This window comes from Salmo salar, chromosome ssa19, assembly GCF_905237065.1.
Source record: "Salmo salar chromosome ssa19, Ssal_v3.1, whole genome shotgun sequence".
Lineage (NCBI taxonomy): Eukaryota > Metazoa > Chordata > Actinopteri > Salmoniformes > Salmonidae > Salmo > Salmo salar.
In genome coordinates, this window is record NC_059460.1 from 23,409,493 (window position 1) to 23,436,951 (window position 27,459).

A 27,459-nucleotide genomic window follows, 5' to 3' on the forward strand; every position below is an offset into this window, starting at 1 on the left:
GGTTGCTGAGGTCCTTAATGATCTTCTTGGTTCTTCCTGTGACACCGGGTGTTGTAGATGTCCTGGAGGGCAGGCAGTGTGCCGCGGGTAATGCGTTGGGCTGACCACACCACCCTCGAGAGCACTGCAGTGATACAGCCTGACAGAATGCTCTCAATGGTGCATCTGTAGAAGTTTGTGAGGATCTTAGGGGCCATGTCAAATTTCTTTAGCCTCCTGAGGTTGAAAAGGCGCTGTTGCACCTTCACCACGCTGTCGGTGTGGATGAACCCCTTCAGGTTATCAGTGATGTGCACACCGAGGATTTTGAAGCTTTTGACCCTCTCCACCTCGGCCCCATCGACGTGGAAATGCTCTCTCCAGCACTAAGCTTCGGCTTTATTACGACAGCACCACAATGGAGCTGACTGAATAAATATCACCTATAGGCCAACCACAACACATCTGTTAGCTACCAAACACTAACACTGCATCTATCTATGTACCTTTGTCTAGACCCTACCTCCCTAACTTGCCAAGAGGGGCAAATAAATAAACACACACAGAAGGAGTACATTGAGATCCTCCATCCACCCATCCATCCTTCATACTGTATTGTACTTGCTGTGCATTCACAGAAGCCTTTACCAAGAGATTAAGGGTTTAGTGACAGCTGAGGAGAGAGAATCTAGTCCCCTCCCTGCTCGCTACCAGCCAAAGCCTACTTAGTAATGCACTATATAGGAATAGGAAGCCATCTGGGACACATCCAGAGACTATTTCCTGTCGTATTCAGGAGAAGAAACAGCATTGTTTAGGAAACATGCAGCTGCAGGGGGGACAGAGTATGAAATGAAGTGGCGGTGATAAAGAAAAGAGATTGAAAGACCACGAGAGAGAGAGAAAAAGAGCAAGAGCATAAAGGAGAGAGGAATAGATTGAGAGAGCATGAGAGAGAGACGGAGATGGGAAGAGGGTGAGAGATGGAGACAGAGAAAGCGTGTGATATCAGATGAGCGAAAGAGATAAAGAGAGAACAAAACTATCTCCGGCTGCTCCAAAAAAAGGATGAGCGATGTGTTGATGAATGGTTAACTCGTCTCCCCATGTATATTTCATGTTCTCCGACCTTTCAGGGCCGAGGTGTGTGAGGCTGCTGGGCTGCCTCTCTCTCTACTCTCCTTCCCCCTCTTCCTCCTACCTAGGAGTCTCAGCCTTAGCTCTGTTTGCGTCCCCTCCTTTAGTTCAGGCCTTGGTTAACATTTAATTCTGCCTCGACAGATACAGGCAGGAGATTGTCAAAATGAGAGGCTATCAATTAATAAAATGAGAATCCCTGGAGCCAGCAGCGGATCTCTACAGCGTAACGAACACCAAATATTGGGCCCATTTCTCTTTAATGAGCTGTCTGAGCGAGGGCTGTGCACAGCTCTGTCTCTCTTACCTCTTTACTTCTCTTCTGCTGCGTTTAAGCTGCCTGTCAGGGAGGGAACGGAGGGGGGGAGGGGGGCTGGGCAGTCGTACGGTTTGAACAAAAACTTAATTTCACTCTAAAGCGGCCGATACCAAAGAAGGCCTTAAATAAAACATGGAAATGAATCCTGACAGACAGAATCCTACAGCAACGTAGGAAGCCATTGGACAGTCAGACATACTGTAGGTAGTTACTGTAAGATATTGTTAGTTTAAGGGGAGAAAATGTGTGCATGCCCTGAGATTGGTCGAGCGGTTGCTGCGGCACATTATGCGATCCCGTGGCTGCGTGGGTTTGAATCCTGGCCCCACTGGTTAACACTACATTCTCTTTAATTATCTGTCTCCTAGCTCATTTCTGTCCATCCCTTTCAATAAAAATGTTAAACTACAAAACGCTGCGGTTTTTAATTCAATAAAACAATTATTTCTGGGTAACAACTAAGCACCTTGCTGTAATAGCTTTCAATTAAAAATGTCAAAAATAAACAAATATCCATTTTTGCAATAAAAAACTAATATTTTGCTAGGACTGTCTGGGAGTGGTCTGAGTGGGGAGGAGGAGGGATACAGTATGTGAGGGATATGTAATCTGAAAACGACCTGTTATTGGCAGAGAGGTATGGAACTCTGTCATTGGTCTATATTATATCACCTGGTGATGTCATGCAAAACATGCTGATAAGAAGGAGCTGTGTAGATTGTTTTTTCAACCAGCAACTAGGGCTGGCCGATATATAATTGAATACCTCTAAATCGTTATGAATCAACATACTAGTGCCTAAAGAAAGTATTTACACCCCTTGGCTTCTTCCAAATTTTGTTGTGTTACAGTCTGAATTTAAAATTGATTAAATGTTTTGTCACTGGCCTACACATAATGCAATGTAATGATATAATAAATGTAATGTAATAATGTCAAAGTGGAATTATGTTTTTCCATGTATTTTTTTCCTTTTTTTTTTTTTACAAATGAATTAAAAACGAAAAGCTGAAATGTCTTGGGTCAATAAGTATTCGACCCCTTTGTTATGGCAAGTCTAAATAAGTACATTTTCTTAAGTCACATAATAGGATTCGCTTTGTGTGAAATAATATTGTTTAACAATTTTTTTTATGACTATGTACCCCACAAATACAATTAACTGTACGGTCCTTTAGTTTCAAACACAGATTCAACCACAAAGACCATTGAGGTTTTCCAATGCCTCGCAAAGAAGGGCACCTGAATATCCCTTTGAGCATGGTGAAGTTATTAATAACACTTCGAATGGTGTATCAATACACCCGGTCACTACAAAGATACAGGAGTCCTTCCTAACTCAGTTGCCATAGAGGAAGGAAACTGCTTAGGGATTTCACCATGAGGCCAAAGGTGACTTTAAAACAGTTAAGAGTTGGATGGATCAACAACATTGTAGTTACTACACAATACTGGAAAAAATGTGGCAAAGCAATACAAAGCGTTATGTTTGGGGAAAATACAATACAACACAGTACTGAGTACCACTCTCCATATTTTGCATCATGTTATGGGTATTAGAGGTCGACCGATTATGATTTTTCATCACCGATACCGATTATTGGAGGGCCAAAAAACCCGCTACTGATTAATCTGCCAATTGTTTTACCTTTTTTTTATTTTATTTGTAATAATGACAATTACAACAATACTGAATGAACACTTACTTTAACTTAATATAATACATAAATACAATCAATTTAGCCTCAAATAAATAATGAAACATGTTCAATTTGGTTTAAATAATGCAAAAACAAAGTGTTAGAGAAGAAAGTAAAAGTGCAATATGTGCCATGTAAAAAAAGCTAACGTTTAAGTTCCTTGCTCAGAACATATGAAAGCTGGTGGTTCCTTTTAACATGAGTCTTCAATATTCCCAGGTAAGAAGTTTTAGGTTGTAGTTATTATAGGAATTATAGGACTATTTCTCTCTATATGATTTGTATTTCATTTACCTTTGACTATTGGATGTTCTTATAGGCACTTTAGTATTGCCAGTGTAACAGTAAAGCTTCCGTCCCCCTCCCCACTCCTACCTGGGCTCAAACCAGGAGCACATCGACAACAGCCACCCTCGAAGCAGCGTTACCCATGTAGAGCAAGGGAAACAACTACTCCAAGTCTCAGAGCGAGTGACGTTTGAAATGCTATTAGCGCGCACCCGCTAACTAGCTAGCCATTTCACATCGTTTACACCAGCCTAATCTTGGGAGTTGATAGGCTTGAAGTCATAAACAGCGCAATGCTTGAAGAATTGCGAAGAGCTGCTGGCAAAACGCACAAAGGTGCTGTTTGAATGAATGCTTACGAGCATGCTGCTGCCTACCACCGCTCAGTCAGACTGCTCTATCAAATATCAAATCATAGACTTAATTATAACATAATAACACTCAGAAATACGAGCCTTTGGTCATTAATATGGTCGAATCCGGAAACTATCATTTCGAAAACGAAACGTTTATTATTTCAGTGAAATACGGAACCGTTACGTATTTTATCTAACGGGTGGCATCCCTAAGTCTAATATTCCTGTTACATTGCACAACCTTCAATGTTATGTCATAATTATGTACAATTCTGGCAAATTAATTAATTAATTTATGAAGTTGGCTGTCTTTGTTAGGAATAAATGGACTTCACACAGTCCGCAATGAGCCAGGCGGCCCAAACTGCTGTATATACCCTGACTGTTTGCACGGAACGCTAGAGAAGTGACACAAATTCATGTTAGCAGGCAATATTAACTAAATATGCAGGTTTAAAAATATATACTTGTGTATTGATTTTAAAGAAAGGCATTGATGTTTATGGTTAGGTACATTGGTGCAACGACAGTGCTTTTTTTCGCAAATGCGCTTGTTAAATTATCACCGTTTGTCGAAGTAGGCTGTGATTCGATGACAAATTAACAGGCACCGCATCAATTATATGCAACGCAGGACACGTTAGAAACACTAGTAATATCACCAACCATGTGTAGTTAACTAGTAGTGATTATGTTAAGATTGATCGTTTTTTATAAGATACAGTGAGGGAAAAAAGTATTTGATCCCCTGCTGATTTTGTACGTTTGCCCACTGACAAAGAAATGATCAGTCTATAATTTTAATGGTAGGTTTATTTGAACAGTGAGAGACAGAATAACAAAAAAATCCAGAAAAACGCATGTCAAAAATTTTATAAATTGATTTGCATTTTAATGTGGGAAATAAGTATTTGACCCCCTCTCAATCAGAAAGATTTCTGGCTCCCAGGTGTCTTTTATACAGGTAACGAGCTGAGATTAGGAGCACACTCTTAAAGGGAGTGCTCCTAATCTCAGCTTGTTACCTGTATAAAAGACACCTGTCCACAGAAGCAATCAATCAATCAGATTCCAAACTCTCCACCATGGCCAAGACCAAAGAGCTCTCCAAGGATGTCAGGGACAAGATTGTAGACGTACACAAGGCTGGAATGGGCTACAAGACCATCGCCAAGCAGCTTGGTGAGAAGGTGACAACAGTTGGTGCCATTATTCGCAAATGGAAGAAACACAAAAGAACTGTCAATCTCCCTCGGCCTGGGGCTCCATGCAAGATCTCACCTCGTGGAGTTGCAATGATCATGAGAACGGTGAGCAATCAGCCCAGAACTACACGGGAGGATCTTGTCAATGATCTCAAGGCAGCTGGGACCATAGTCACCAAGAAAACAATTGGTAACACACTACGCCGTGAAGGACTGAAATCCTGCAGCGCCCGCAAGGTCCCCCTGCTCAAGAAAGCACATATACATGCCCGTCTGAAGTTTGCCAATTAACATCTAAATAATTCAGAGGACAACTGGGTGAAAGTGTTGTGGTCAGATGAGACTAAAATGGAGCTCTTTGGCATCAACTCAACTCGCCGTGTTTGGAGGAGGAGGAATGCTGCCTATGACCCCAAGAACACCATCCCCACCGTCAAACATGGAGGTGGAAACATTATGCTTTGGGGGTGTTTTTCTGCTAAGGGGACAGGACAACTTCACCGCATCAAAGGGACGATGGATGGGGCCATGTACCGTCAAATCTTGTGTGAGAACCTCCATCCCTCAGCCAGGGCATCGAAAATGAGTCGTGGATGGGTATTCCAGCATGACAATGACCCAAAACACACGGCCAAGGCAACAAAGGAGTGGCTCAAGAAGAAGCACATTAAGGTCCTGGAGTGGCCTTGCCAGTCTGCAGACCTTAATCCCATAGAAAATCTGGGGAGGGAGCTGAAGGTCGAGTAGCCAAACGTCAACCTTGAAACCTTAATGACTTGGAGAAGATCTGCAAAGAGGAGTGGGACAAAATCCCTCCTGAGATGTGTGCAAACCTGGTGGCCAACTACAAGAAACGTCTGACCTCTGTGATTGCCAACAAGGGTTTTGCCACCAAGTACTAAGTCATGTTTTGCAGAGGGGTCAAATACTTATTTCCCACGTTAAAATGCAAATCGTTTTATAACATTTTTGACATGCGTTTTTCTGGATTTTTTGGTTGTTATTCTGTCTCTCACTGTTCAAATAAACCTACCATTAAAATTATAGACTGATCATTTCTTTGTCAGTGGGCAAACATACAAAATCAGCAGGGGATCAAATACTTTTTTCCCTCACTGTAAGTTTAATGCTAGCTAGCAACTTACCTTGGCTTCTTGCTGCCCTCGCGTAACAGGTAGTCAGCCTGCCATGCAGGCTCCTCGTGGAGTGCAATATAAGGCAGGTGGTTAAAGCGTTGGACTAGTAACCGGAAGGTTGCAAAAACGAATCTCCGAATCCCCCCTGAACAAGGCAGTTAACCCCCGTTCCTAGGCCGTCATTGAAAATAAGAATGTGTTCTTAATCTGACTTGCCTAGTTAAATAAAGGTGTAAAAAAATAAAAAATAAATAAATAAAAAACTATTAAAATAAAAAAATACAAATTTGGCAAATCGCTGGCCAAAAATACCGATTACCGATTGTTATGAAAATTTTAAATCGGCTCTAATTAATCGGCCATTCCGATTAATCGGTCGACCTCTAATAGGTATGCTTGTAATAGTTGAGGACTGGGGAGTTTTTCCAGGATAAAAAATAAACTGAATGGAGCTTAGCACAGGCAAAATCCTAGAGGAAAACCTGGTTCAGTCTGCTTTCCACCAGACACTGGGCGATGAATTCCTGTTTCAGCAGGACAATAACCTAAAACACAAGGCCAAATCTACACTGGAGTTGCTTACCCAGAAGGCAGTGAATGTTCCTGGATTGACAGAGCTACAGTTTTGATTAAAATCTACCTAAAAATCTATGGTAACCCCTGAAAAAGGATGTCTAACAATGAATAACAAAACATTTGACAAAGCTTGAAGAATTTGGAAAAATATAATGGTCAAATATTGCACAATCCTGGTGTGGAATGCTCTTAGAGACCTACCCAGAAAGACTCACATCTACAATCGCTGCTATAAGGTGTTTCTACTAAGTATTGACTCAGGGGTGTGAATTCTTATGTAAATGAGATTTCTCCATATAATTTTCAATACATTTGCACAAATTTCTAATAACATGTTTTCACTTTGTCATTATGGGGTACCCTGTGTAGATGGGTGAGAAAATACATTTAATCAATTTTGAATTCAGTTTATAACGATATTTTGAAACATTGTTAAATAAATGAAACATTTTACAAATTGGACTACTTTACTATCAGTTTTGTCGAGCATTAAACCAACAGAACAAAGAATGCCAATTTAAAATCACGTAGAATTCATTTGCTGCACTTCTATTGTCATGCACTTCTTTTAAAAACATACTTAAAACTTTCATTATTCAGAAACATACAAATAAGAAACAGATTGTGATGTGACATTTTGGCCAAATCGCCCAGCCCTCCCGGCCACTATCAGGAAATAACACTGATCCAACATCTTCACACCTTTCCAATGTTACAGTTTTATCAGCTGCTGTACAATATGATACAAAACACAGGAAAACATTTATTTTGACTGCACTGGGCCATTAAACACATTCCATGTCTCAGTCATACTGTAGTGAGAGCCTTGCTCTCTCTCTCAGCAAGTAGCTAGCTTTATTGGGAAAGGGGGAAAAAACAGTCCAATGCAGCCCTAGGTTGCAACCAAAATGGTAACCTACAATTCCCTAGTGTCTTGAGTAAGTATGTTGACTTTTCCCCCATTTGTTTGTTACAAAAAGTGGGATTAAAATGGATTTAATTGTAATTTGTTAAGAATCTACACAAAATACTTTAAAAGTCAAAGTGGAAGAAAAAATATCTTGATTAGATAAGTATTCAACCCCGTGAGTCAATACATGTTACAATCACCTTTGGCAGCAGTTACAGTTGTGAGTCTCTTTGAGCTTTGCACACCTGGATTGTATAGCACTGGCACATTATTCTTTAAAACATTCTTTAAGCTCTGTCAAGTCGGTTATTGATCATTGCTAGACAGCCATTTTCAAGTCTTGCCATAGATTATCAAGCCAATTTAAGTCAAAACTGTAACTAGGCCACTCAGGAACATTCAATGTTGTCTTGGTAAGTAACTCCAGTGTATATTTGGCTATGTGTTTTAGGATATTGTCCTGCTGAAACGTGATTGTGTCTCCCAGTGTCTGATGGAAAGCAGACCAGGTGTTGCTCTAGGATTTTGCCTGTGGTTAGCTCTATTCTGTTTCTTTTTTTAATAAAAGAACTCCCTGGTAATTGCAGATGACAAGCATACCTATAACATGATGTAGCCACCACGCTTGAAAATATGATGAGTGGTACTCAGTGATGTGTTGGATTTGCCCTAAACATAATGTTTTGCATTCAAAACATAACGTTGATTTCTTTTCCACATTTTTGTAGTTTTACTTTAGAGCCTTATTGCAAACAGGTGCATGTTTTGGAATATTTTTATTCAGTACATGCTTCCTTCTTTTCACTCTGTCAATTAGGTTAGTATTGTGGAGTAAGTAAACGCTGTTGATCCATCCCATTTTCTCCTATCACAGCCATTAAATTCTGAAACTGTTTTAAAGTCACCACTGGCCTCATGGTGAAATCCTTGAGCAGTTTCCTTATCTTTGTAGTGACTGGGTTTATTGATACATCATCGAAAGTGTAATTAATAACATCACCATGCTCAAAGGGATATTTAATGTCTGCTTTTTAATTTTACCCATCCACCAATAGGTGCCCTTCTTCGCAAGGCATAGGAAAACCTCCCTGGTCTTAGTGAATCTGTGTTTGAAATTCACTGCTCAACTGAGGGACCTTACAGACAATTGTGTGAGGTACTGAGACGAGGTAGTCATTAAAAAATCATTTAAAACCCTATTATTGCACACAGAGTGAGTCCATGCAACTTTATGGGCTCCCGTGTGGCACAGCAGTCGAAGGCACCACATCTCAGTGCTAGAGGCGTCACCAGAGACACCCTGGTTCGAATCCAGGCTGTATCATGTATTTTGGGTGGGAGGTAGCCTAGTAGTTAGAGCGTTGGACGAGTACCGAAAGGTTGCTAGATCGAATCCCTAAGGTGACAAGGTAAAACTATGTCGTTTTGCCCCTGAACAAGGCAGTTAACCCAATGTTCCTTGGCCGTCATTGTAAATAAGAATATGTTCTTAACTGACTTGTCTAGTTAAATAAAGGTTAAATAAAAAAATCACAACCGGCCATGATTGGGAGTCCCATTGGGCAGCGCACAATTGGCCCAGCGTCGTCTGGGTTTGGCCGGTGTAGTCCGTCATTGTAAATAAGAATAAGTTAACTGACTTGCCTAGTTAAATAAAGGTTAAATGTAAAAAATAAACATTTTTACTCCTGAACTTATTTAGGCTTGCCATAAGAAAGGGGTTGAATACTTATTGACTCAAGACATTTTACACATTTTAATTAATGTGTAAAAATAAAATACAAAACATAATTCCACTTTGACATTATGGGATATTGTGTGTAGGCTAGTATCAAAACATCTCAATTTAATCCATTTTAAATTAAGGCTGTGACAACAAAATGCGGAAAAAGTCAAAGGGTGTGAATACTTTCTGAAGGCACTGAATGGCATAGGGTGCCATTTGGGATGCAGACCTGGACAGTTTGTAATGTCTGATGGAGGGAGAGGAAGAGGCTTTGCAGGGAGAGATGATTTTAAATGAACTGACCTTTTCAGGAGGTATCGCTAAACTAGTCACATGAAACGGCAATTTATGAGGAGGGAAATGTTCATTTACTAGTAATGAGCATCTATCAATCACTATGACAGGGGCATTACACAGGGGAGAGAGAATGGAGAGAATTAAGAATTGGAGGAGAGGGGGGATTGAGAGAGGGAGAGAGAGCATCTCTTCTCTACGCCTCCAGATAAGGGGGGGTTGTTAAAAAAACAAAAACACCCTAAGACACTAATGTTTTATAAAAGCGAAGGTTTGAATGCCCAAACAGTATCAATCACAGGCAGCTAGGGGACTCATTTGCAGGCCGAAACCAAATAAAATCTTTGACCTTAGTGACCTTCGCAACTTCGCCTGCTTCCTCCGTACTCCAGCAAGGCTGGCTTGTCCCAGCTACCCGCTAATTAGTTCAGGTGAAGAGGAACAAATTGTACTGTTGATTAATGTGTTACTGGACCGCACACACCTAACTCTCAATGTATTCAAACTAACGCATTACACATGCACATAGATATGCAGAGTTTCGGCGGAGGTGATTGGTGTATGATGATGACGGGGATTTCTTTCATATCAGGTTCTGAGAGCCTATAATTGTGTTTTACCTGGCAGTGAATGAGGCGATGCTAATGAGCCCCCCCCAAACTTTTGATCTGAAATCACCATCACCCACTAATTAATTTATCATTTTTGCAGATTGAAAGTGTGAGAGCTAGAATTGTATCAATATTTATCTTTAAAAAATTGCTATGACATAGCCAAAGAATATAAAGTACAACTTTGGATTTCACCCCCACGTCATAATCGAATGGTTTAGACCAGTGGTCACCAAGATCACATCCTTAGTCAAAAAGCAAGCCAAGATATAAAGCCCAGATTTTTTTAAAACATGATATACATTTTTTACATGAATCTAATCAAAACAGTTCTGTAGGAATTGTGCAGTAGGCCTAATACATTATCACAGCATATTGGCTATATGTCTGGCCTGCCAATATTGCGCCTCAGACAATATTATATTTCAAAACTCGAGCTTTGATAACAAAATAGCTCAGTTGGTGTAGAACTTGCGAGGCATAGCTGAGCATAAATAGAAATAATTTGCAAATAATTATTTGTATTGTTTTACTTGACTGATGGTACCTGCATTTGGTGGTCATGACGCTGTCAAGACAACCGTTTACAAAAAAAAACGAGGTCAAATCATGACGTCAGTGATCTTCAGGTCGGAAAGTCGGAGCTCGATCTAGAAAGATGCCTGAACTTCTGACTTGGAGTTCCGATTTGGATGACCGTTCAAAAAAAATGTCCCAATTGTATCGAAGTTGTCTTGAACGCACTGAAGTCGGAAGTCAGAGATTTCTGAGTTCCCAGTTATGAAAAAACGTCTCAGAGGAGGGAGGGAGAAAGCGGCACAGGGTCCACCTCTCACGGTTCCTGCTCTTTCCTTCCTTTCCTCCGGTGAGACTGACCAGAGAGAGAGAACACAGTCTTCCACCTGATGGCGAAACTCAAGTCGCACCGCATCTGCTTCATGCACAAATTCATGTTGTTCCTATGACCAGAGAAAGTAAAATATTCTTCGATATTAAAATAGACCACGCTCCTCCTGCGCCGACCATGCAGTGAGGGTAGCAAAAGTGATTGAAATGATATTTTCCTGTATATCTAAAAATGACCACATACAGTGCCTTCGGAAATTATTCAGACCCCTTCCCTTTTTCCACATTTTAATATGTTACAGCTTTATTCTAAAATTAAATAGTTTTTTCCCCCTCCTCAATCTACACACAATATCCCATAATGACAAAGCAAAAACTAGTTTAGAAATGTTAGCTAATTAATAAAAAATGTAATATTACATTTACATAAGTATTCAGACCTTTTAATCAGTACTTTGTTGAAGCACCTTTGGCAGCGATTACAGCCTCGAGTCTTCTTGGGTATGACGCCACAAGCTTGGCACATCTCTATTTGGGGAGTTTCTCCAATGCTTCTCTGCAGATCCTCTCAAGCTCTGTCAGGTTGGATGGGGAGTGTCGCTGCACAGCTTTTATCAGGTCTCTCCAGAGATGATCGATCGGGTTCAAGTCTGGGCTCTGGCTGGGCCACTCAAGGACATTCAGAGAATTGTCCCAAAACCACTCCTGCGTTGTCTTGGCTGTGTGCTTAGGGTTGTTGTCCTGTTGGAAGGTGAACCTTCGCCCCAGTCTGAGGTCGAGCGCTCTGGAGCAGGTTTTCATAAAGGAGCTCTCTGTACTTGACTCCATTCATCTTTCCCTCTATTCTGACTAGTCTCCCAGTCCCTGTCGCTGAAAAACATCCACACAGCATGATGCTGCAACCACCATGCTTCAATGTAGGGATGGTGCCAGATTTCCTCCACACGTGACGCTTGGCATTCAGGCCAAAGAGTTCAATCTGGCTTTCATCAGACCAGAAAATCTTGTTTCTCATGGTCTGAGAGTCTTTGGGTGCCTTTTAGCAAACTCAAAGCAGGCTGTCATGTGCCTTTTACTGAGGAGTGGCTTCTGGCCACTCTATCATAAAGGCCCTATTGATGGATTGCTGCAGTGACGGTTGTCCATCTGGAAGTTTCTCCCATCTCCATAAAGGGACTAGAGCTCTGTCAGAGTGACCTTTGGGTTCTTGGTCACCTCCCTGCCAAGGCTCATCTCCCCCGATTGCTCAGTTTGGCCGGGCAGCCAGCTCTAGGAAGAGACTTGGTGGTTCCAATTTGTTGGTGGTTCCATTCTTCCATTTAAAAATGATGGAGGCCATCGTGTTCTTGGGGACCTTTAATACTGCAGAAATGTTTTGGTACCCTTCCCCAGATCTGTCCCTCGACATAATCCTGTCTCGGAGCTCTACGGACAATTCCTTCGACCTCATAGCTTGGTTTTTGCTCGGACATGCACTGTCAACTGTGGGACCTTACATAGGCAGGTGTGTGCCTTTCCAAATCATGTCCAATCAATTGAATTTACCACAGGTGGATTGCAATCAAGTTGTAGAAACATCTCAAGGATGATCAATGGAAACAGGGGCACCTACGCTCAATTTCGTGTCTCATAGGGAAGGGACTGAATACTTACGTAAATAAGGTGTGCGGAAGACATTTCAGTTGAAGGCATTCAGTTGTACAACTGACTAGGTATCTCCCTTTCCCTATTTTCGTTTTTTTATTTTTAATACATTTGCAAACATTTCTATCAACCTGTTTTCGCTTTGTCATTATGGGGTATTGTGTAGATTGATGAAGATTTTTTATTTATTTAATCCATTTTAGAATAAGGCTGTTACATAATAAAAATGTAGAAGTCAAGGGGTCTGAAACTGATTGTTTCAAGCAAAACTACCAAGACTATTTGTGATGGTGAACCTGAACAATCTAAATAAAATCTAATGTAAGCCCTGATCCAGTAAAACACAATTGCAAACAGCACATTTGATAAAAATTAACTCGCAAAATTACATTGGTTATCACTCAACTAATAAAGTCAAATATTGCGCAAGTCATTTTACAATCTTTTGAAAGCAGAAAATCACACGCAGGCATGCCAGATCAGGAATAGGCCTACCTCTCATTTGTCAGTGAGCGAAGATACGCGCAGCGCACAATTTGTCTAGGCTACTGATATTGCCTGGGGTTGATCGGCATGCAAAATGACTTGTAGATCAATGACTGTCAACATAATTACATGCTTAGTCCGACACTGAAGGAGACTTGTCAGACTGCATAGTTGTCACAAAAGATGAGGTATTTTCAGAAGATAGAAAGAAAGCAATTTGAGTAATTGAGTAAAACATTTTAGTGAACCAGCGATTCGTAACATTTGAATGGATTTTCTGACCGAATCATGCTACATTTGGATCGGTTTGGGGTCCCGCAGACCAATGCACTCATATCTTAAACATTTAAACTCTCAACCGATATATATTGGTGAATTGTTACATAGGGATCTAAATAGTCTGCTTACCAAATGGAACCCTATGCCCTAAGATGCGAGTCACAGCACTACACAGCTCATGAACCGGGATCATACTAGACACAAGTCTCACACACAGACCCAAGGCCTATTCTCATTTTGTCCCTTTTGTTTTAAATACACCAAACAGAGACTTCAACAAGGTCCTCCAAGGCTATTAGCATTGCAGAGGGCCCTTAGCTGGTGTTACCTTAGCATCCTTGGCCCATAATGCAGGCAGGCCAGGCCATATGCTAGCTGTGTTCTGGACTTTCTCTTCAAACAGGCTAATGCTCCGTATCCAGCAGCCAACCGACTGGACAGGGCAGTGACCACCGCTCTCCAAAGCTCTTTGGCAGCCATTTCGTATTTTAAAAAACACCAAAGCAAGGTATATGCTATTTATGAAAGGCTTAAACACGTGGAGGTGGTTCGAACCTCTTCAAATGACTGGACAGTCCACTACACTTTGGCAGTAATTTAGAAAAATATTTGAAAAGACAAAGCTAATATTGAACAAAAGAACCAAAGCAGGGTACTACAGTATGTGAAGGGCTTAAACATATTACACTTAGTGGTGGTTCCAACTTCTTCTTCAAACTACTCACATTTCTCGAGTGCGTCCATAGCAGCTCCCATCTCCGCCTGTTGGATACTGGATTAAAAAGAAGAAGAAGAAATAAATAAACAAAAGAAAAAGACGGAAAGACGGACAAGAAAGAAAAGGTATTTAGCATATTCAAAACATCCCTTTCAAATGCTGTAGTCTGAGAGCATGCCAATGACAGAGGATTATATAAAAATGTTTTTCCCCAAAGCCTCCCAGGTAGCTAGCACCATGCATACATCTCACAGAGGTAGCTAAGCCTTTGGGCCAGGCGCTCTCTCAGCATGTACACTGTTTACCGTATTGCTCTCTGTAAATATTATATTATGTGATCATAGGCAAGTGGCAGGGGGGGTAACGGGGCTTACGTTTAGTAAATATAAAACAGTAAGCTGGGTAGAGATACTATGGAGGAGACAAAGTTATCGCCAGCTTAGAGGCAGAGAGTTCTCTTTCAAGAGGGCCATGAGAGGGATTTTCAATGCAGAGGGGTGAGAGATGTTTGATGGATTTTGTATTATTCTTAAGCTGAGTAGAATGGTTTTATCTCCTCTCTGAAAGGGTCTTCCTTCACGCAGCGATTCACATTTTCTTTACCCGACGGTTCTTTATAAAAGCCTCCCCATCCTTTCCCCCCGTCCCTCTGAAGAGAAACATCACAGGTAGAACCAAACAAAACCCTAGCTAGCCCTGGAGAAAATCTGTCTCAAATGGCACCCTATTCCCTTCATAGTGCATTACATTTGACCAGAAGGGAACAGGGTGTCTATTGTGCCGCAACCTAAGACACACTGTGTGCGGACTCTCTTCTTGTCACAGAGCATTTCCCCAGCCATCCCAGCTAGCCCTAGCTCTAGTCCAGGGCGTTAGTGAAGGCAGGCTCAGCGTTAGCAAACCGCATTAATGTCCTGGACCAGAGCTAAGCTAGCTCTGGAGAGAGACTCACTGTGTGCGGTCTCTCGCTCTCACAGGGCATTTCCCATCCTCCAAATGATGTTTCTATAATACCATTTATGTCAATTCAATAATGAATCGATTCATTTTCATTCCGCATAAAGTCCCTCCCAATAGAACAGCCACAGAGCTTAATTGCTATAATAAACACCATCAATAAAACATGGCCATTATTTCTAGAGCCCATTAGCCGTGCATTGAGCAGAGCGGTGCACACTGAAGACTGCATCCTGGATGCCACTCTATTCCCTATGTAGTGCACTACTTTTGACCAAGAACCAATGGGCCTCTGGTCAAAAAGTAGTGCACTATATAGGGACTAAGGTGCCATTTGGGACACATACTAACTCGGCCTAATGGGTGGGTCTACGTACCTTGGGCCCTTGCCACAGCCTATTCTCTCTCCTTTGAAGTACACAGCCACAGTGTAGGTTCGCGCGTGAGACGGCCCCACTGTCTGCAGGGTCCTGCAGCAAACGAATGAAAAGAAAAGTGGGATGAGCGATGGAGGAGAGGAAAAAAGGAGCAAGAGAGAAATAATGACAGACATGAGAAAGCTCAAGGACACTTGAAGTTGGTATCGTCCTTCTGGAAAAGAACAAGAAAACAAACATTTTCATTTGGAGCTAATATAATTCATCTCCAGAGAGAGATGAAAAAGAGAGAGAGGAAAATACAGGAGAATACTTTGATTCGTCTGGGCGTGGTTTGACAGTGTACAGAAGCCATCTGAGGGACAGTTAAACAATAAAAAGGCCCCCCATCATCTCTGGACGGTTAAAATATGTGTGTTCTTCTGCTACAAAGAAAAACATACAATAAAGAAGTAAAAGAATGATAATGCTCTCTGACAGTCCCCACCAGGCTTTGGTGTTATGTAGAAATACATGAGCAACCAGGAAACTCAGGGAGAAAGTCATAAAAAAGGATATCACATTCATATCATCTGAAACATTTAAAAATACATTTGACATCATTTTTAGTTAGATATCAGCAGGGAGAAGGGAGTACAAGTAAACAACACTTGTAGATGTCTAAAATGTTAACATTAGCATAAACCTGAGGGACAGTTAAACAATAAAAAGGCCCCCCATCATCTCTGGACGGTAAAAATATGTGTTTTCTTCTGCTACAAAGAAAAAAATACAATAAAGAAGTAAAATAATGATAATGCTCTCTGACAGTCCCCACCAGGCTTTGGTGTTATGTAGAAATACATAAGCAACCAGCAAACTCAGGGAGAAAGTAATAGAAAACGATATCACATTCATATCATCTGAAACATTTAAAAATACATTTGACATCACCATTTTTACTTAGATATCAGCAGGGAGAAGGGAGTACAAGTAAACAACACTTGTAGATGTCTAAAATGTTAACATTAGCATAAACCACACACCGACACCCTAAATTATTAACAAACAATTTACTTATTTCAGGGGTGCTATTCATTTTTAATGCAATGTGGTCACTTACGGCATTTCATCAATAATTCAATCATATTTCTCACTTACAAATGAAGAAGCCTGTGGCATGTTCCGAACAAATACCAACGGTTCTTCAGCCCTGCTGAATTCTGAAACAAACCTCAACAGGGAAAACTGTCACTTGGAATTAGAATCTCTCTGAAAGCGGCAGAAACCAGAGAAATAGGGATATGAGGAAGCATTAGTCAGCTGTCACTTCCAAGCAGGTCACACATTCAGTACAGTACAGACATAATATGTATGTTTGTATTGATTTTATGGTCCTTTAGTAGTGGTGTCCTTGCAGCAATTCGACCATGAAGGCCTGACTCACGCAGTCTCCTCTGAAGAGTTGATGTTGAGATGTGTCTGTTACTTGAACTCTGTGAAGTATTTATTTGGGCTGCAATCTGAGGTGCAGTTAATTCTAATGAACTTATACTCTGCAGTAGAGGTAACTCTGGGTCTTCCTTTCTTGTGGCGGTCCATGGTCGGATTCGCGTTGAAGGAATAAGTGTTACATCGAGGCCTGTACTCTGGAGCGGGATCGATTTGGAGGTGGAGGGTCCATGGTCTGGGGCGGTGTGTCACAGCATCATCGGACTGAGCTTGTTGTCATTGCAGGCAATCTCAACACTCTGCGTTACAGGGAAGACATCCTCCTCCCTCCTGTGGTACCCTTTCTGCAGGCTCATCCTGACATGACAATGCCACCAGCCATACTGCTCGTTCTGTGAATGATTTCCTGCAAGACAGGAATGTCAGTGTTCTGCCATGGCCAGCGAAGAGCCCGGATCTCAATCCCATTGAGCACAACTGGGACCTGTTGGATCGGAGGGTGAGGGCTAGGGCCATTCCCCCCAGAAATGTCCGGGAACTTGCAGGTGCCTTGGTGGAAGAGTCGGGTAACATCTCACAGCAAGAACTGGCAAATCTGGTGCAGTCCATGAGGAGGAGATGCACTGCAGTACTTAATGCAGCTGGTGGCCACACCAGATACTGACTGTTACTTTTGATTTTGACTCCCACTTTGTTTAGGGACACATTATTCCATTTCTGTTAGTCACATGTCTGTGGAACTTGTTCAGTTTATGTCTCAGTTGTTGAATCTTGTTATATTCATAGAAATATTTAAATATTGTTAAGTTTGCTGAAAATAAACACAGTTGACAGTGAGAGGAGTTTATATCCATACTATGACGTTGGAATAATACTGTGAAAATCAGAAAATTATGATAATACCCTATTACAGTAAGCGCTGGTTGAAAAGAGCACCTGAAATTTCAGTCTGTTTTGGGGGGATGGAGTTTTGGCATGTCTGGGTGGGTCTGGGGCATGCCACCATGCGAGCACATTTTTTGAGGGGCCCCCTCACGCCTTCAGATAGCATTATGAACACATCATAAGGCATGGAAAAATGTTTAGAATTACAGTAAATTAGCTTTAAAAAATATTTTTTTTCTCACATGCTCATGGCAAAATGTGTAGAATAATACTCATCACTATAACCCTTCATTCAGTCTTAGAATGGGACTTTCCCTTGTTGCATGTATGTCTATCTCAATGTAGCATGACATTTGCCATAAAACTGCACGTCTCCCTCTGCCCCATGGCAAAATGTGTAGAACTGCAATAAGTTTACCGCCCCCGGGATGAAAATATCCAACCACCAAGTTGCGTCCCAAATGGCACCCTATTCCCTATATAATGCTCTACCTTTGACCAGGGAACATACGGGCTCTGGTCAAAAGTAGTGCACTATATAGGGAATAGGGTGCCATTTCAGACACATCCCAAAGCCTGCTATCAGTTGCTCCCCATGAAATATTCAGACCTTAATTCAAATCAAATCTCTCAAGTTATTTTAACAAGAAAGTGAAGTATACACTGTGGTGAATTCCAAACTGGCTGGTCCTGTAACCCACACACGCGCAGTTGTCAGTTATCAGGGAGACATTTAGCCTAGTTCATTTCGCCTTGGAACTTGGGAAGCTGTCCGTCAAATGACACTTGCCCCTTGACCTTTTGTCAAATAAGAGGTTTCTTTGGAAGTGGTGCTTTTTATCCCAACAACAAAGACCTTTACACAACACAGCACATCCATTCACTATGTTCTTGTTAGGGGAGCCTGTCAAGGTTGCCTGTGTGTGGTTAATGTGGGGGTCGGGCAGGAGAACAAGTTGTATGGAGGGAGCAGTAGCTTACTTGTAGAGGGGTATGTCGGGCTCCTTGCCCTCCGTGCGCAGGGTCAGGCAGCACTGTTGGAGCTGGGATTTAGGATCGTTCCAATCCTGGTTTAGGATAAACTCCTGCAACACACACACACGCTTTACACATCACAAATACTGTAGAGTAACAATTACAAACTCTACCTCTATTCATCTCCCTTTCCCCTGCTTTCATTGCTTCCCTAACTCTTTCCTGCATTCCACCTCTTATCCTACTCTCACTTTTTGTTCTTGTCTGGCGCTCTCTGCCTCTCCACTCTCTCCATCTCCCTGACTTTTCTCTCTCTGCAGTGGGCACAAATCACAGGCTACTTAAGACAAAAGCGTCTCCAGCCTGCTCCTAGCAGAGACAGAAATACAGAGCTCTCTCTCAGGGTCTGTCTGGGAGTCTCCCAGGTGTGCAGGCCTGATACATTCTCCAATCCAAAGGGACTTCTAAAAGCACTTCCATTAACTGGAAAGCAGCCCTGTTATAAAAAGAGGGACACTTTGAATCTATAACTGTCTGTTCCTATTAATTTTCTACAAAGATGGGTTCTGCATGCCTTGTAGCCAATGCTCTCTTGCTCCCTCTTTGGTGTTCCCTCTCCCTCTCTGGGGGGCATCCCTACCCCTCCTTCCTGCCTTCAGCAATAAGAGATTTGTACTGGCTGTTTTGATACCAAAACACATGCACATAAATTGCACAAATACATACACATGTACATACACACAGGTGTACACACGCGTAAAGCCTACAAGGACATAATGGTTCCATATATGTCCTTTTACTTTCTTCCAGAAGATTCTACAAAGCAATAATAGCTTCTTAGAAACCAGAGCCCTATGTCCCAAATTGCTCCCTATTCCCTACATAGTGCATTACTTTAGGGAATGGGGCCAGGACAAGCACCCACCACATTATTATATAGGGAATAGGGTGCCCTTTGGGACAAAGTCTGAAAGGCTATGTGAAGAGATGTGTTGGTCTTTTTCACAACTTTCTGTTGGAAGTGGAAATGAGGAGCTCTCTCTCTCTGTAGTCGCCTATGTACACACACACACACGGTTCAGCTCCTCCATGGCCACCCACACTCCCAGGAGACCCACACAGACAGCAATTAGTACACCATTGTAGGCTGAGCCACCACCTTCACACAGTGTGCAGGATGTGTGTGAGTGTGTGAAGGAGGTAGCCGTAGTGTGTGTGTGTGTGTGTGTGTGTGTGTGTGGAAGCAGTAGTCTATCTCGACCATTCTAAATAGAAGAAGCATGTCCACCAACCTATTCATCCTGCTGACAGAATGTCTTCTCTAAAGGGAGGAAGGGAGGGAGAGGAGAAGAGGGAGGAGGAGGGTGGCAGGTCCACCAACCTATTCATCTTACAGAGACTCAATTCCCTAAATCTCACCAATTTACTGATACGTCACACTTCCTGCCATCTAATACGAGAGGAGGCTTAACTGAGGTCTTTCTGAATGAACACCACACCCACCACCTGAAACACTTGGGAAACAACAGCACCTTAGAAGAGAACAGTGCTGGCAACACCAGTGGTGGTAGGGGATCAATATCTAAACAGTCAGAAACCACCCAATAACAGTAGCTAGCATAGACCCAACCGCAACCGGCACCCATTAAAGATGACTACAATAGGACTGTACAGCCATGCTAAGACCGTTGAGGAGTCAAGCACCACTTGAGTGCCGCTCGTCAATGCTAGTGCTATTAGTTTAGCCATTAGCTTCCGCCGCCTCCCCTCTCTACCGGTGGTACATAGAGAAGAGAAGAGTGGTCATTGATTGGTGAGTGAGTGGCCTCTCTCGCGGTCGTGGGGATGCTGGCTGTCGATGGGATCAGAGGAGAGTGAGTGAGACCTCACCTTCAGACATGCACGCGCACGCGCACACGCACGCGCACACGCACGCGCACACTCACTCACTCACTCACTCACTCACTCACTCACTCACTCACTCACTCACTCACTCACTCACTCACTCACCTTCAGTCGAGGGAAGAAGCAGACGTTCATGAAGGTGTGAACGTACTCCAGATCCTTATCGATGTAGAGCGCCGCGATGAAAGCTGCCGATGACAGAAGAGAAGAGAGGAAAGAACAATGAACGAGGGATGAAAGAGAGGAGAGGCTACATAATGGAAGGGATGAAAGGGAGAGTCGATGTTTAAGAAGTAACGTCATACAAATATAAAATCTGCTTTGTGGTTAAGAACAACATTAACACGAGAGGAGAGGGGGAGGTTATGGAATGGGGTTTATATATATCGACTGAACGGAACCGGATAGACCATGATGGCTGGCTGTTGCCTATCTGGGCCCATATATACAAAGCGTTTCCGAGTAGCAGTGCTGATCTAAACCCACCTCTTTAAGGAATACCTGGGATAGGATTAAGTAATCCTCCTAACCCCCCCACCCCTCCGCCAAAAAGATATAGATGTACTATTGTAAAGTGGTTGTTCCACTGGATATCATAAGGTGAATGCACCAATTTGTAAGTCGCTCTGGATAAGAGCGTCTGCTAAATTACGTAAATGTAAATCTAGAATCCTTTAAAAATATATATATTATAAATCATAATGAATAAGGTTATATGGACAGATCCTAGATTGGCACTCCTACTCCGAGATGCTTTGTTGATATTGGCCCTGGACTCAATAATAAAGGCTCCATACAAGTTGCATAGACATCAAAAGGAAATGGAACATAATAACACACTAAATATAAAAATAAATATGATCTTCCACCATAGTTAATGGAACCGTGCTAGAAAAGACCATTTGAAAAGAGAATATTTCAGCCAGAGCAGTAAAGTTAGCAGTACCATAGTATAAAAAAGGGTAATATAACCTAGTCTGTCTACTGTCAGACTGTATGTACAATACATTTTACATTTACATTTTAGTCATTTAGCAGACGCTCTTATCCAGAGCGACTTACAGTAGTGAATGCATACATTTTTTTCTCCGTACTGGCCCCCGTGGGAATCGAACCCACACCATGCTCTACCAACTGAGCCACCCGGGTTATAACAGCCTCTAGCTCTTAAATGTTTTCAAACTAATCTTTTTTAACAATTCAGTTTTCCCATCAATAAAATAAATGACCTGTATTATGAATATAAGTGATACATTCTTATGCTGTTTTTGATGCAAATTTTTATGACGTAAATTCTGCATTTCTTCAGATTTTCTGTAAACTGAGCAAAATGAAAAAAGTCAAAGTCTAGTGCAGAAGGCCCTTGTTCAGGTTGTCTAAACCATTTTTGGGTCTCCTCCCAGTCCCTTCAGACTACACATCAGTCACCCCCCTTGTTCAGGTTGTCTAAACCATTTTTGGGTCTCCTCCCAGTCCCTTCAGACTACACATCAGTCACCCCCCTTGTTCAGGTTGTCTAAACCATTTTTGGGTCTCCTCCCAGTCCCTTCAGACTACACATCAGTCACCCCCCTTGTTCAGGTTGTCTAAACCATTTTTGGGTTTCCACCCAGTCTCTTCAGACTACACACACCTGTCACATGTCACCACATTCTACTACACAGTGTTTTATTCTCACCTTACACACAAGAGAAGGCAGGCTGGAGTCAGTGAAGAGAGGAGGTAATAAGTAATATTTCAGTTGCCGTGTAGAGAGAGAGGCTGTGTCCCAAATTGCACATTGTTCCCTATATGGTGCACTAGTTTTGACCAGGGCCCCCGTGGGAATCGAACCCACAACCCTGGCGTTGCAAGTGCTATAATCTACCAACTGAGCTACACTGCAGTGTTTTCATTACACAGGTGCACCTTGTGCGGGGGACAAAAAAAAGGCCACTCAAATGTGCAGCAGTCACACAACAATGCCACAGACGTCTCACGTTTTGAGGGAGCATGCAAATGGCATGCTGACTGCAGGAATATCCACCAAAGCTTTTGCTAGAGAATTAAGCCGCCTTCAACATCGTTTTAGAGAATTTGGCAGTACATCACCACCGCAGACCACGTGTAATCACGCTAGACCTATACCTCCACATCCGGCTTCTTCAGCTGCGGGATTGTCTGAGACCAGTCAACTGGACAGCTGATGAAACTGTGGGTAAGAACAACCTAAGCATTTCGGCACAAACTGTCAGAAACGGTCTCAGGGAAGCTCATCTGTGTGCTCATCTTCCTCACCAGGGTCTTGACCGGACTGCAGTTCAGCGTCATGACTGACTTCGGTGGGCAAATGCTCACCTTTGATGGCCACTGGCATGGTGGAGAAGTGTGCTATTCACGGATTAATCCTGGTTTCAACTGTACCGGGCAGATGGCAGAGGTGTGTATGGCGGTGTGGGAGAGCGGATTGCTGATGTCAACCTCGTGAACAGAGTGCCCCAATGGTGACGGTCGGGTTATGGTATGGCCAGACAAAAGCTACGGACAACAAACACAATTGCATTTTGAAAGCAGAGATACCGTGATGAGATCCTGAGGCCCATTGTCGTGCCATTCATCAGCAGCCATCACCTCATGTTTCAGCATGATAATGCACAGCCCCCATGAATTTACTTCAATTGACTCATTGCCTTATATGAACTGTAACTCAGTAAAATCTTTGAAATTGTTGCATGTTGCGTTTATATTTTTGTTCAGTCCAGCTAAATAGCATGACTGTTCATATGCTCAAGAGCAGTACTCAATTCCTCCCAAACCCCTCAACCCAGCTGTCATCATCTCTGCTCTAGCCTTTGAATAATATTTGAGGATGCAAATAATCTTGTGTGTGCGTGCGTGTGTGTGTGTGTGTGTGTGTGTGTGTGTGTGTGTGTGTGTGTGTGTGTGTGTGTGTGTGTGTGTGTGTGTGTGTGTGTGTGTGTGTGTGTGTGTGTGTGGCACCAAGTACAAAGTTCTCCCTATATAATGTTGCCTTTGATGGATTTAAGACGCTCTCTCTGAGTGTTTCATGTTCACATCGTGTGTGTGTGTGTGTGTACGGTGCATGTCATCCTCTTGTGTCTTGGCCTTTGAAGAGCATCCAGTATGGTACACCTCGTCATGCTGTTGCCAATTGAGCCCGCCTAATACCCCCCAACCCCTTAATGCTCAGGCCTGGTCTCAGGATTTGTCTCAAATGGCGACCTGCTAGCTACATAGTGCACTACCTTTGATCAGATGCATATGAGCCCTGGTCAAAAGTAGTGCACTATGTAGGGAATACGGTGCCATTTGGGACACAGTCTCAGCCTTGATGTCTGAAGACTGGAAGGCCAAGTGAGTGGAGGGAGGTCTGTAACATGCCTTTTCACTAGCCATGACACAGAGCCCTCAGACTCATTCATCAACCCTCCGGTCACCAAGCAAGCAGCAAAGGGCTCAGAAGCCAAAGGACAAGGCCAGGTCCATGTACTCCCACAGGACAATTAAACATCTCTTACTGGCCTTTGATGAAGGAAAGAGAAGATGCAAAACGCCAATAGTTCAGGGTTTAAAGACGTCAAGGAGAGATGAGAGGTCATGTAGCCTACGTACAAAAACATGCAAACGGCAATATGTCAAACCTCAAGGAGAGAGCATTGTCCGCAAAGGGATACCACAGAATTACATATACATTGCATTCGGAAAGTATTCAGACCTCTTTTCCACATTTTGATAAGATATAGCCTTATTCTAAAATTGATTAAATAAATATAAATCCTCATAAATCAACACACAATACCCCATAATGACAAAGCAAAGAAAAAAACCCCGAATAAACTAAATATATAAAAAAGTATTAAGACACTTTGCTATGTAACTCGAAATTGAGCTCAAGTGCATCGTGTTTCCATTGATCATCCTTGAAATGTTTCTAAAACTAGATTGGAGTCCATCTGTGGTAAATTAAATTGATTGAACATTATTTGGAAAGGCACACACCTGTCTATATAAGGTCCCAGAGTGAACAGTGCATGTCAGCGCAAAAACCAAGCCATGATGTCTAAATAATTATCCGTAGAGCTCCGAGACAGGATTGTGTCAAGGGACAGATCTGGGGAAGGGTACCAAAACATGACTGCAGTATTGAAGGTCCCCAAGAACACAGTGGGCTCCATCATTCTTAAATGGAAGAACTTTGGAACCACCAAGACACTTGCTAGAGCTGGCTGCCCGATCAAACTGAGCAATCGGGGAGAAGGGCCTTGGTCAAGGAGGCGACAAAAAACCTGACGGTCACTCTGACAGAACTTCAGAGTTCCTCTGTGGAGATGGGAGAAATGTCCAGAAGGACAACAATCTCTGCAGCACTCCACCAATCAGGCATTTATGGTAGAGTGGCCAGACGGAAGCCACTCCTCAGTAAAAGGCACATGACAGCCCGCTTGGAGTTTGCCAAAAGTCACCTAAAGACTTTCAGACCATGAGAAACAAGATTCTCTGGTCTGATGAAACCAAGACAACTCTTTGGCCGGAATGCCTAGCATCACGTCTGGTGGAAATCTGGCATCATCCTTACGGTGAAGCATGGTGGTGGGAGCATCATGCTGTGGGGAAGTTTTTCAGCAGCAGGGACTGGGAGACTAGTCAGGATCAAGGAACGGAGCAAAGTACAGAGAGATCCTTGATGAAGACCTACTCCAGAGCTCTCAGGACCTCAGACTGGGGCAAAGGTTCACCTTCCAACAGGACAACAACCCAAAGCACACAGCCAAGACAATGCAGGAGTGGCTTCGGGAAAAGTCTCTGAATGTCCTTGAGTGGCCCAGCCTGAGCCCGGACTTGAACCCAATCGAACATCTCTGGTGAAACCTGAAAATATCTGTGCAGCAATGCTCCCCATTCAACCTGACAGAGCTTGAGAGGATCTGCAGAGAAGAATGGGAGAAACCCCCCAAATACTGGTGGGCCAAGGCTTTAATCACAACCAAAGGTGCTTCAACAAAGTACTGAGTAAAGGGTCTGAATACTTATGTAAATATACATTTGACATAATTTCTAAAAACCTGTATTTGCTTTGTCGTTATGGGGTATTGTGTGTAGATTTGTTGTTTAAAAAAAATTAATTTTAGAATAAGGCTGTAATGTAACAAAATGTGGAAAAAGTGAAGGAGTCTGAATACTTTCCGAATGCACTGTATAATCCATTAATTAAAGGATATCTATGCCTTGTTCGTACAGTAAATGAAAAATGACATGTATGTTTAATGTTTAATAAGGACAGACGTTCCGCTAGCGGAACGCCGCACCAATATCCAATGGTAGAGCGTGGACCTCAAAAATGCTATAACTTCAATTTCTCAAACATATGACTATTTTACACCATTTTAAAGACAAGACTCTCGTTAATCTAACCACATTGTCCGATTTCAAAAAGGCTTTACAGCGAAAGCAAAACATTAGATTATGTCAGGAGAGTACCCTGCCAAAAATAATCACACAGCCATTTTCAAAGCAAGCATATATGTCACAAAAACCAAAACCACAGCTAAATGCAGCACTAACCTTTGATGATCTTCATCAGATGACACTCCTAGGACATTATGTTATACAATACATGCATGTTTTGTTCAATCAAGTTCATATTTATATTAAAAAACTGCTTTTTACATTAGCATGTGATGTTCAGCACTAGCATACCCACCGCAAACTTCCGGTGAATTTACTAAGTTACTCATGATAAACGTTCACAAAAAACATAACAATTCTTTTAAGAATTATAGATACAGAACTCCTTTATGCAATCGCGGTGTCAGATTTTAAAATAGCTTTACGGCGAAAGCACATTTTGCAATATTCTGAGTAGATAGCTCGGCCATCACAGGCTAGCTAATTTGACACCCACCAAGTTTGGTGCTCACTAAACTCAGAATTACTATAAGAAAAATTGGATTACCTTTGCTGTTCTTCGTCAGAATGCACTCGCAGGACTTCTACTTCAACAACAAATGTTGTTTTGGTTCCAAATAATCCATATTTATATTCAAACAGCTCCGTTTTGTTCGTGCATTGAGGTCACTATCCGAAGGGTGACGCGCGAGCGCATTTCGTGACAAAAAATGTAAAAATATTCCATTACCGTACTTCGAAGCATGTCAAACGCTGTTTAATAAAATCAATTTTTATGCAATTTTTCTCGTAAAATAGCGATAATATTCCAACCGGGCGACGTTGTATTCATTCAAAGGCTGAAAGAAAAAAATGGAGTAGTCTCGTGGACACGCATCTCTAGTGTCACTGTTCCCAGGCTGACCACTCACAAAATCTCCTGCTGTTTTTCATCCAGAGACTGCAGACACCCCATTACACTTTCTGGCGCCTTCTGAGAGCCAATGAAAGCCTTAGAAAATGTCAGGTTACAGCACAGATGCTGTATTTTCGATAGAGATGCTACAGAAGGACAATAAATTGTCAGACAGGGCACTTCCTGTATGGAATCTTCTCAGGTTTTGGCCTGCCATTTGAGTTCTGTTATACTCACAGGCACCATTCAAACAGTTTTAGAAACTTTAGAGTGTTTTCTATCCAAATCTACTAATTATATGCATTTTCTAGTTTCTGGGCAGGAGTAGTAACCAGATTAAATCGGGTACGTTTTTTATCCTGCCGTGAAAATACTGCCCCCTATCCCAAACAGGTTAAAAATCTCAGAGAGAAAGGAG

General features: G+C 42.2%; 1 protein-coding gene across 1 annotated transcript in view; it reads right to left on the reverse strand.

The window, feature by feature from the left end:
* The window catches only part of LOC106578591 (ribonuclease 3), a 151,556-nt gene that overhangs the window by 7,919 nt on the left and 116,178 nt on the right, over positions 1 to 27,459 (reverse strand). Inside the window, 4 exon segments of the mRNA XM_014157586.2 lie at positions 14,218 to 14,264; positions 15,545 to 15,637; positions 18,842 to 18,945; positions 20,846 to 20,928. Of these exon segments, the coding sequence (XP_014013061.2) occupies positions 14,218 to 14,264; positions 15,545 to 15,637; positions 18,842 to 18,945; positions 20,846 to 20,928 (327 nt within the window).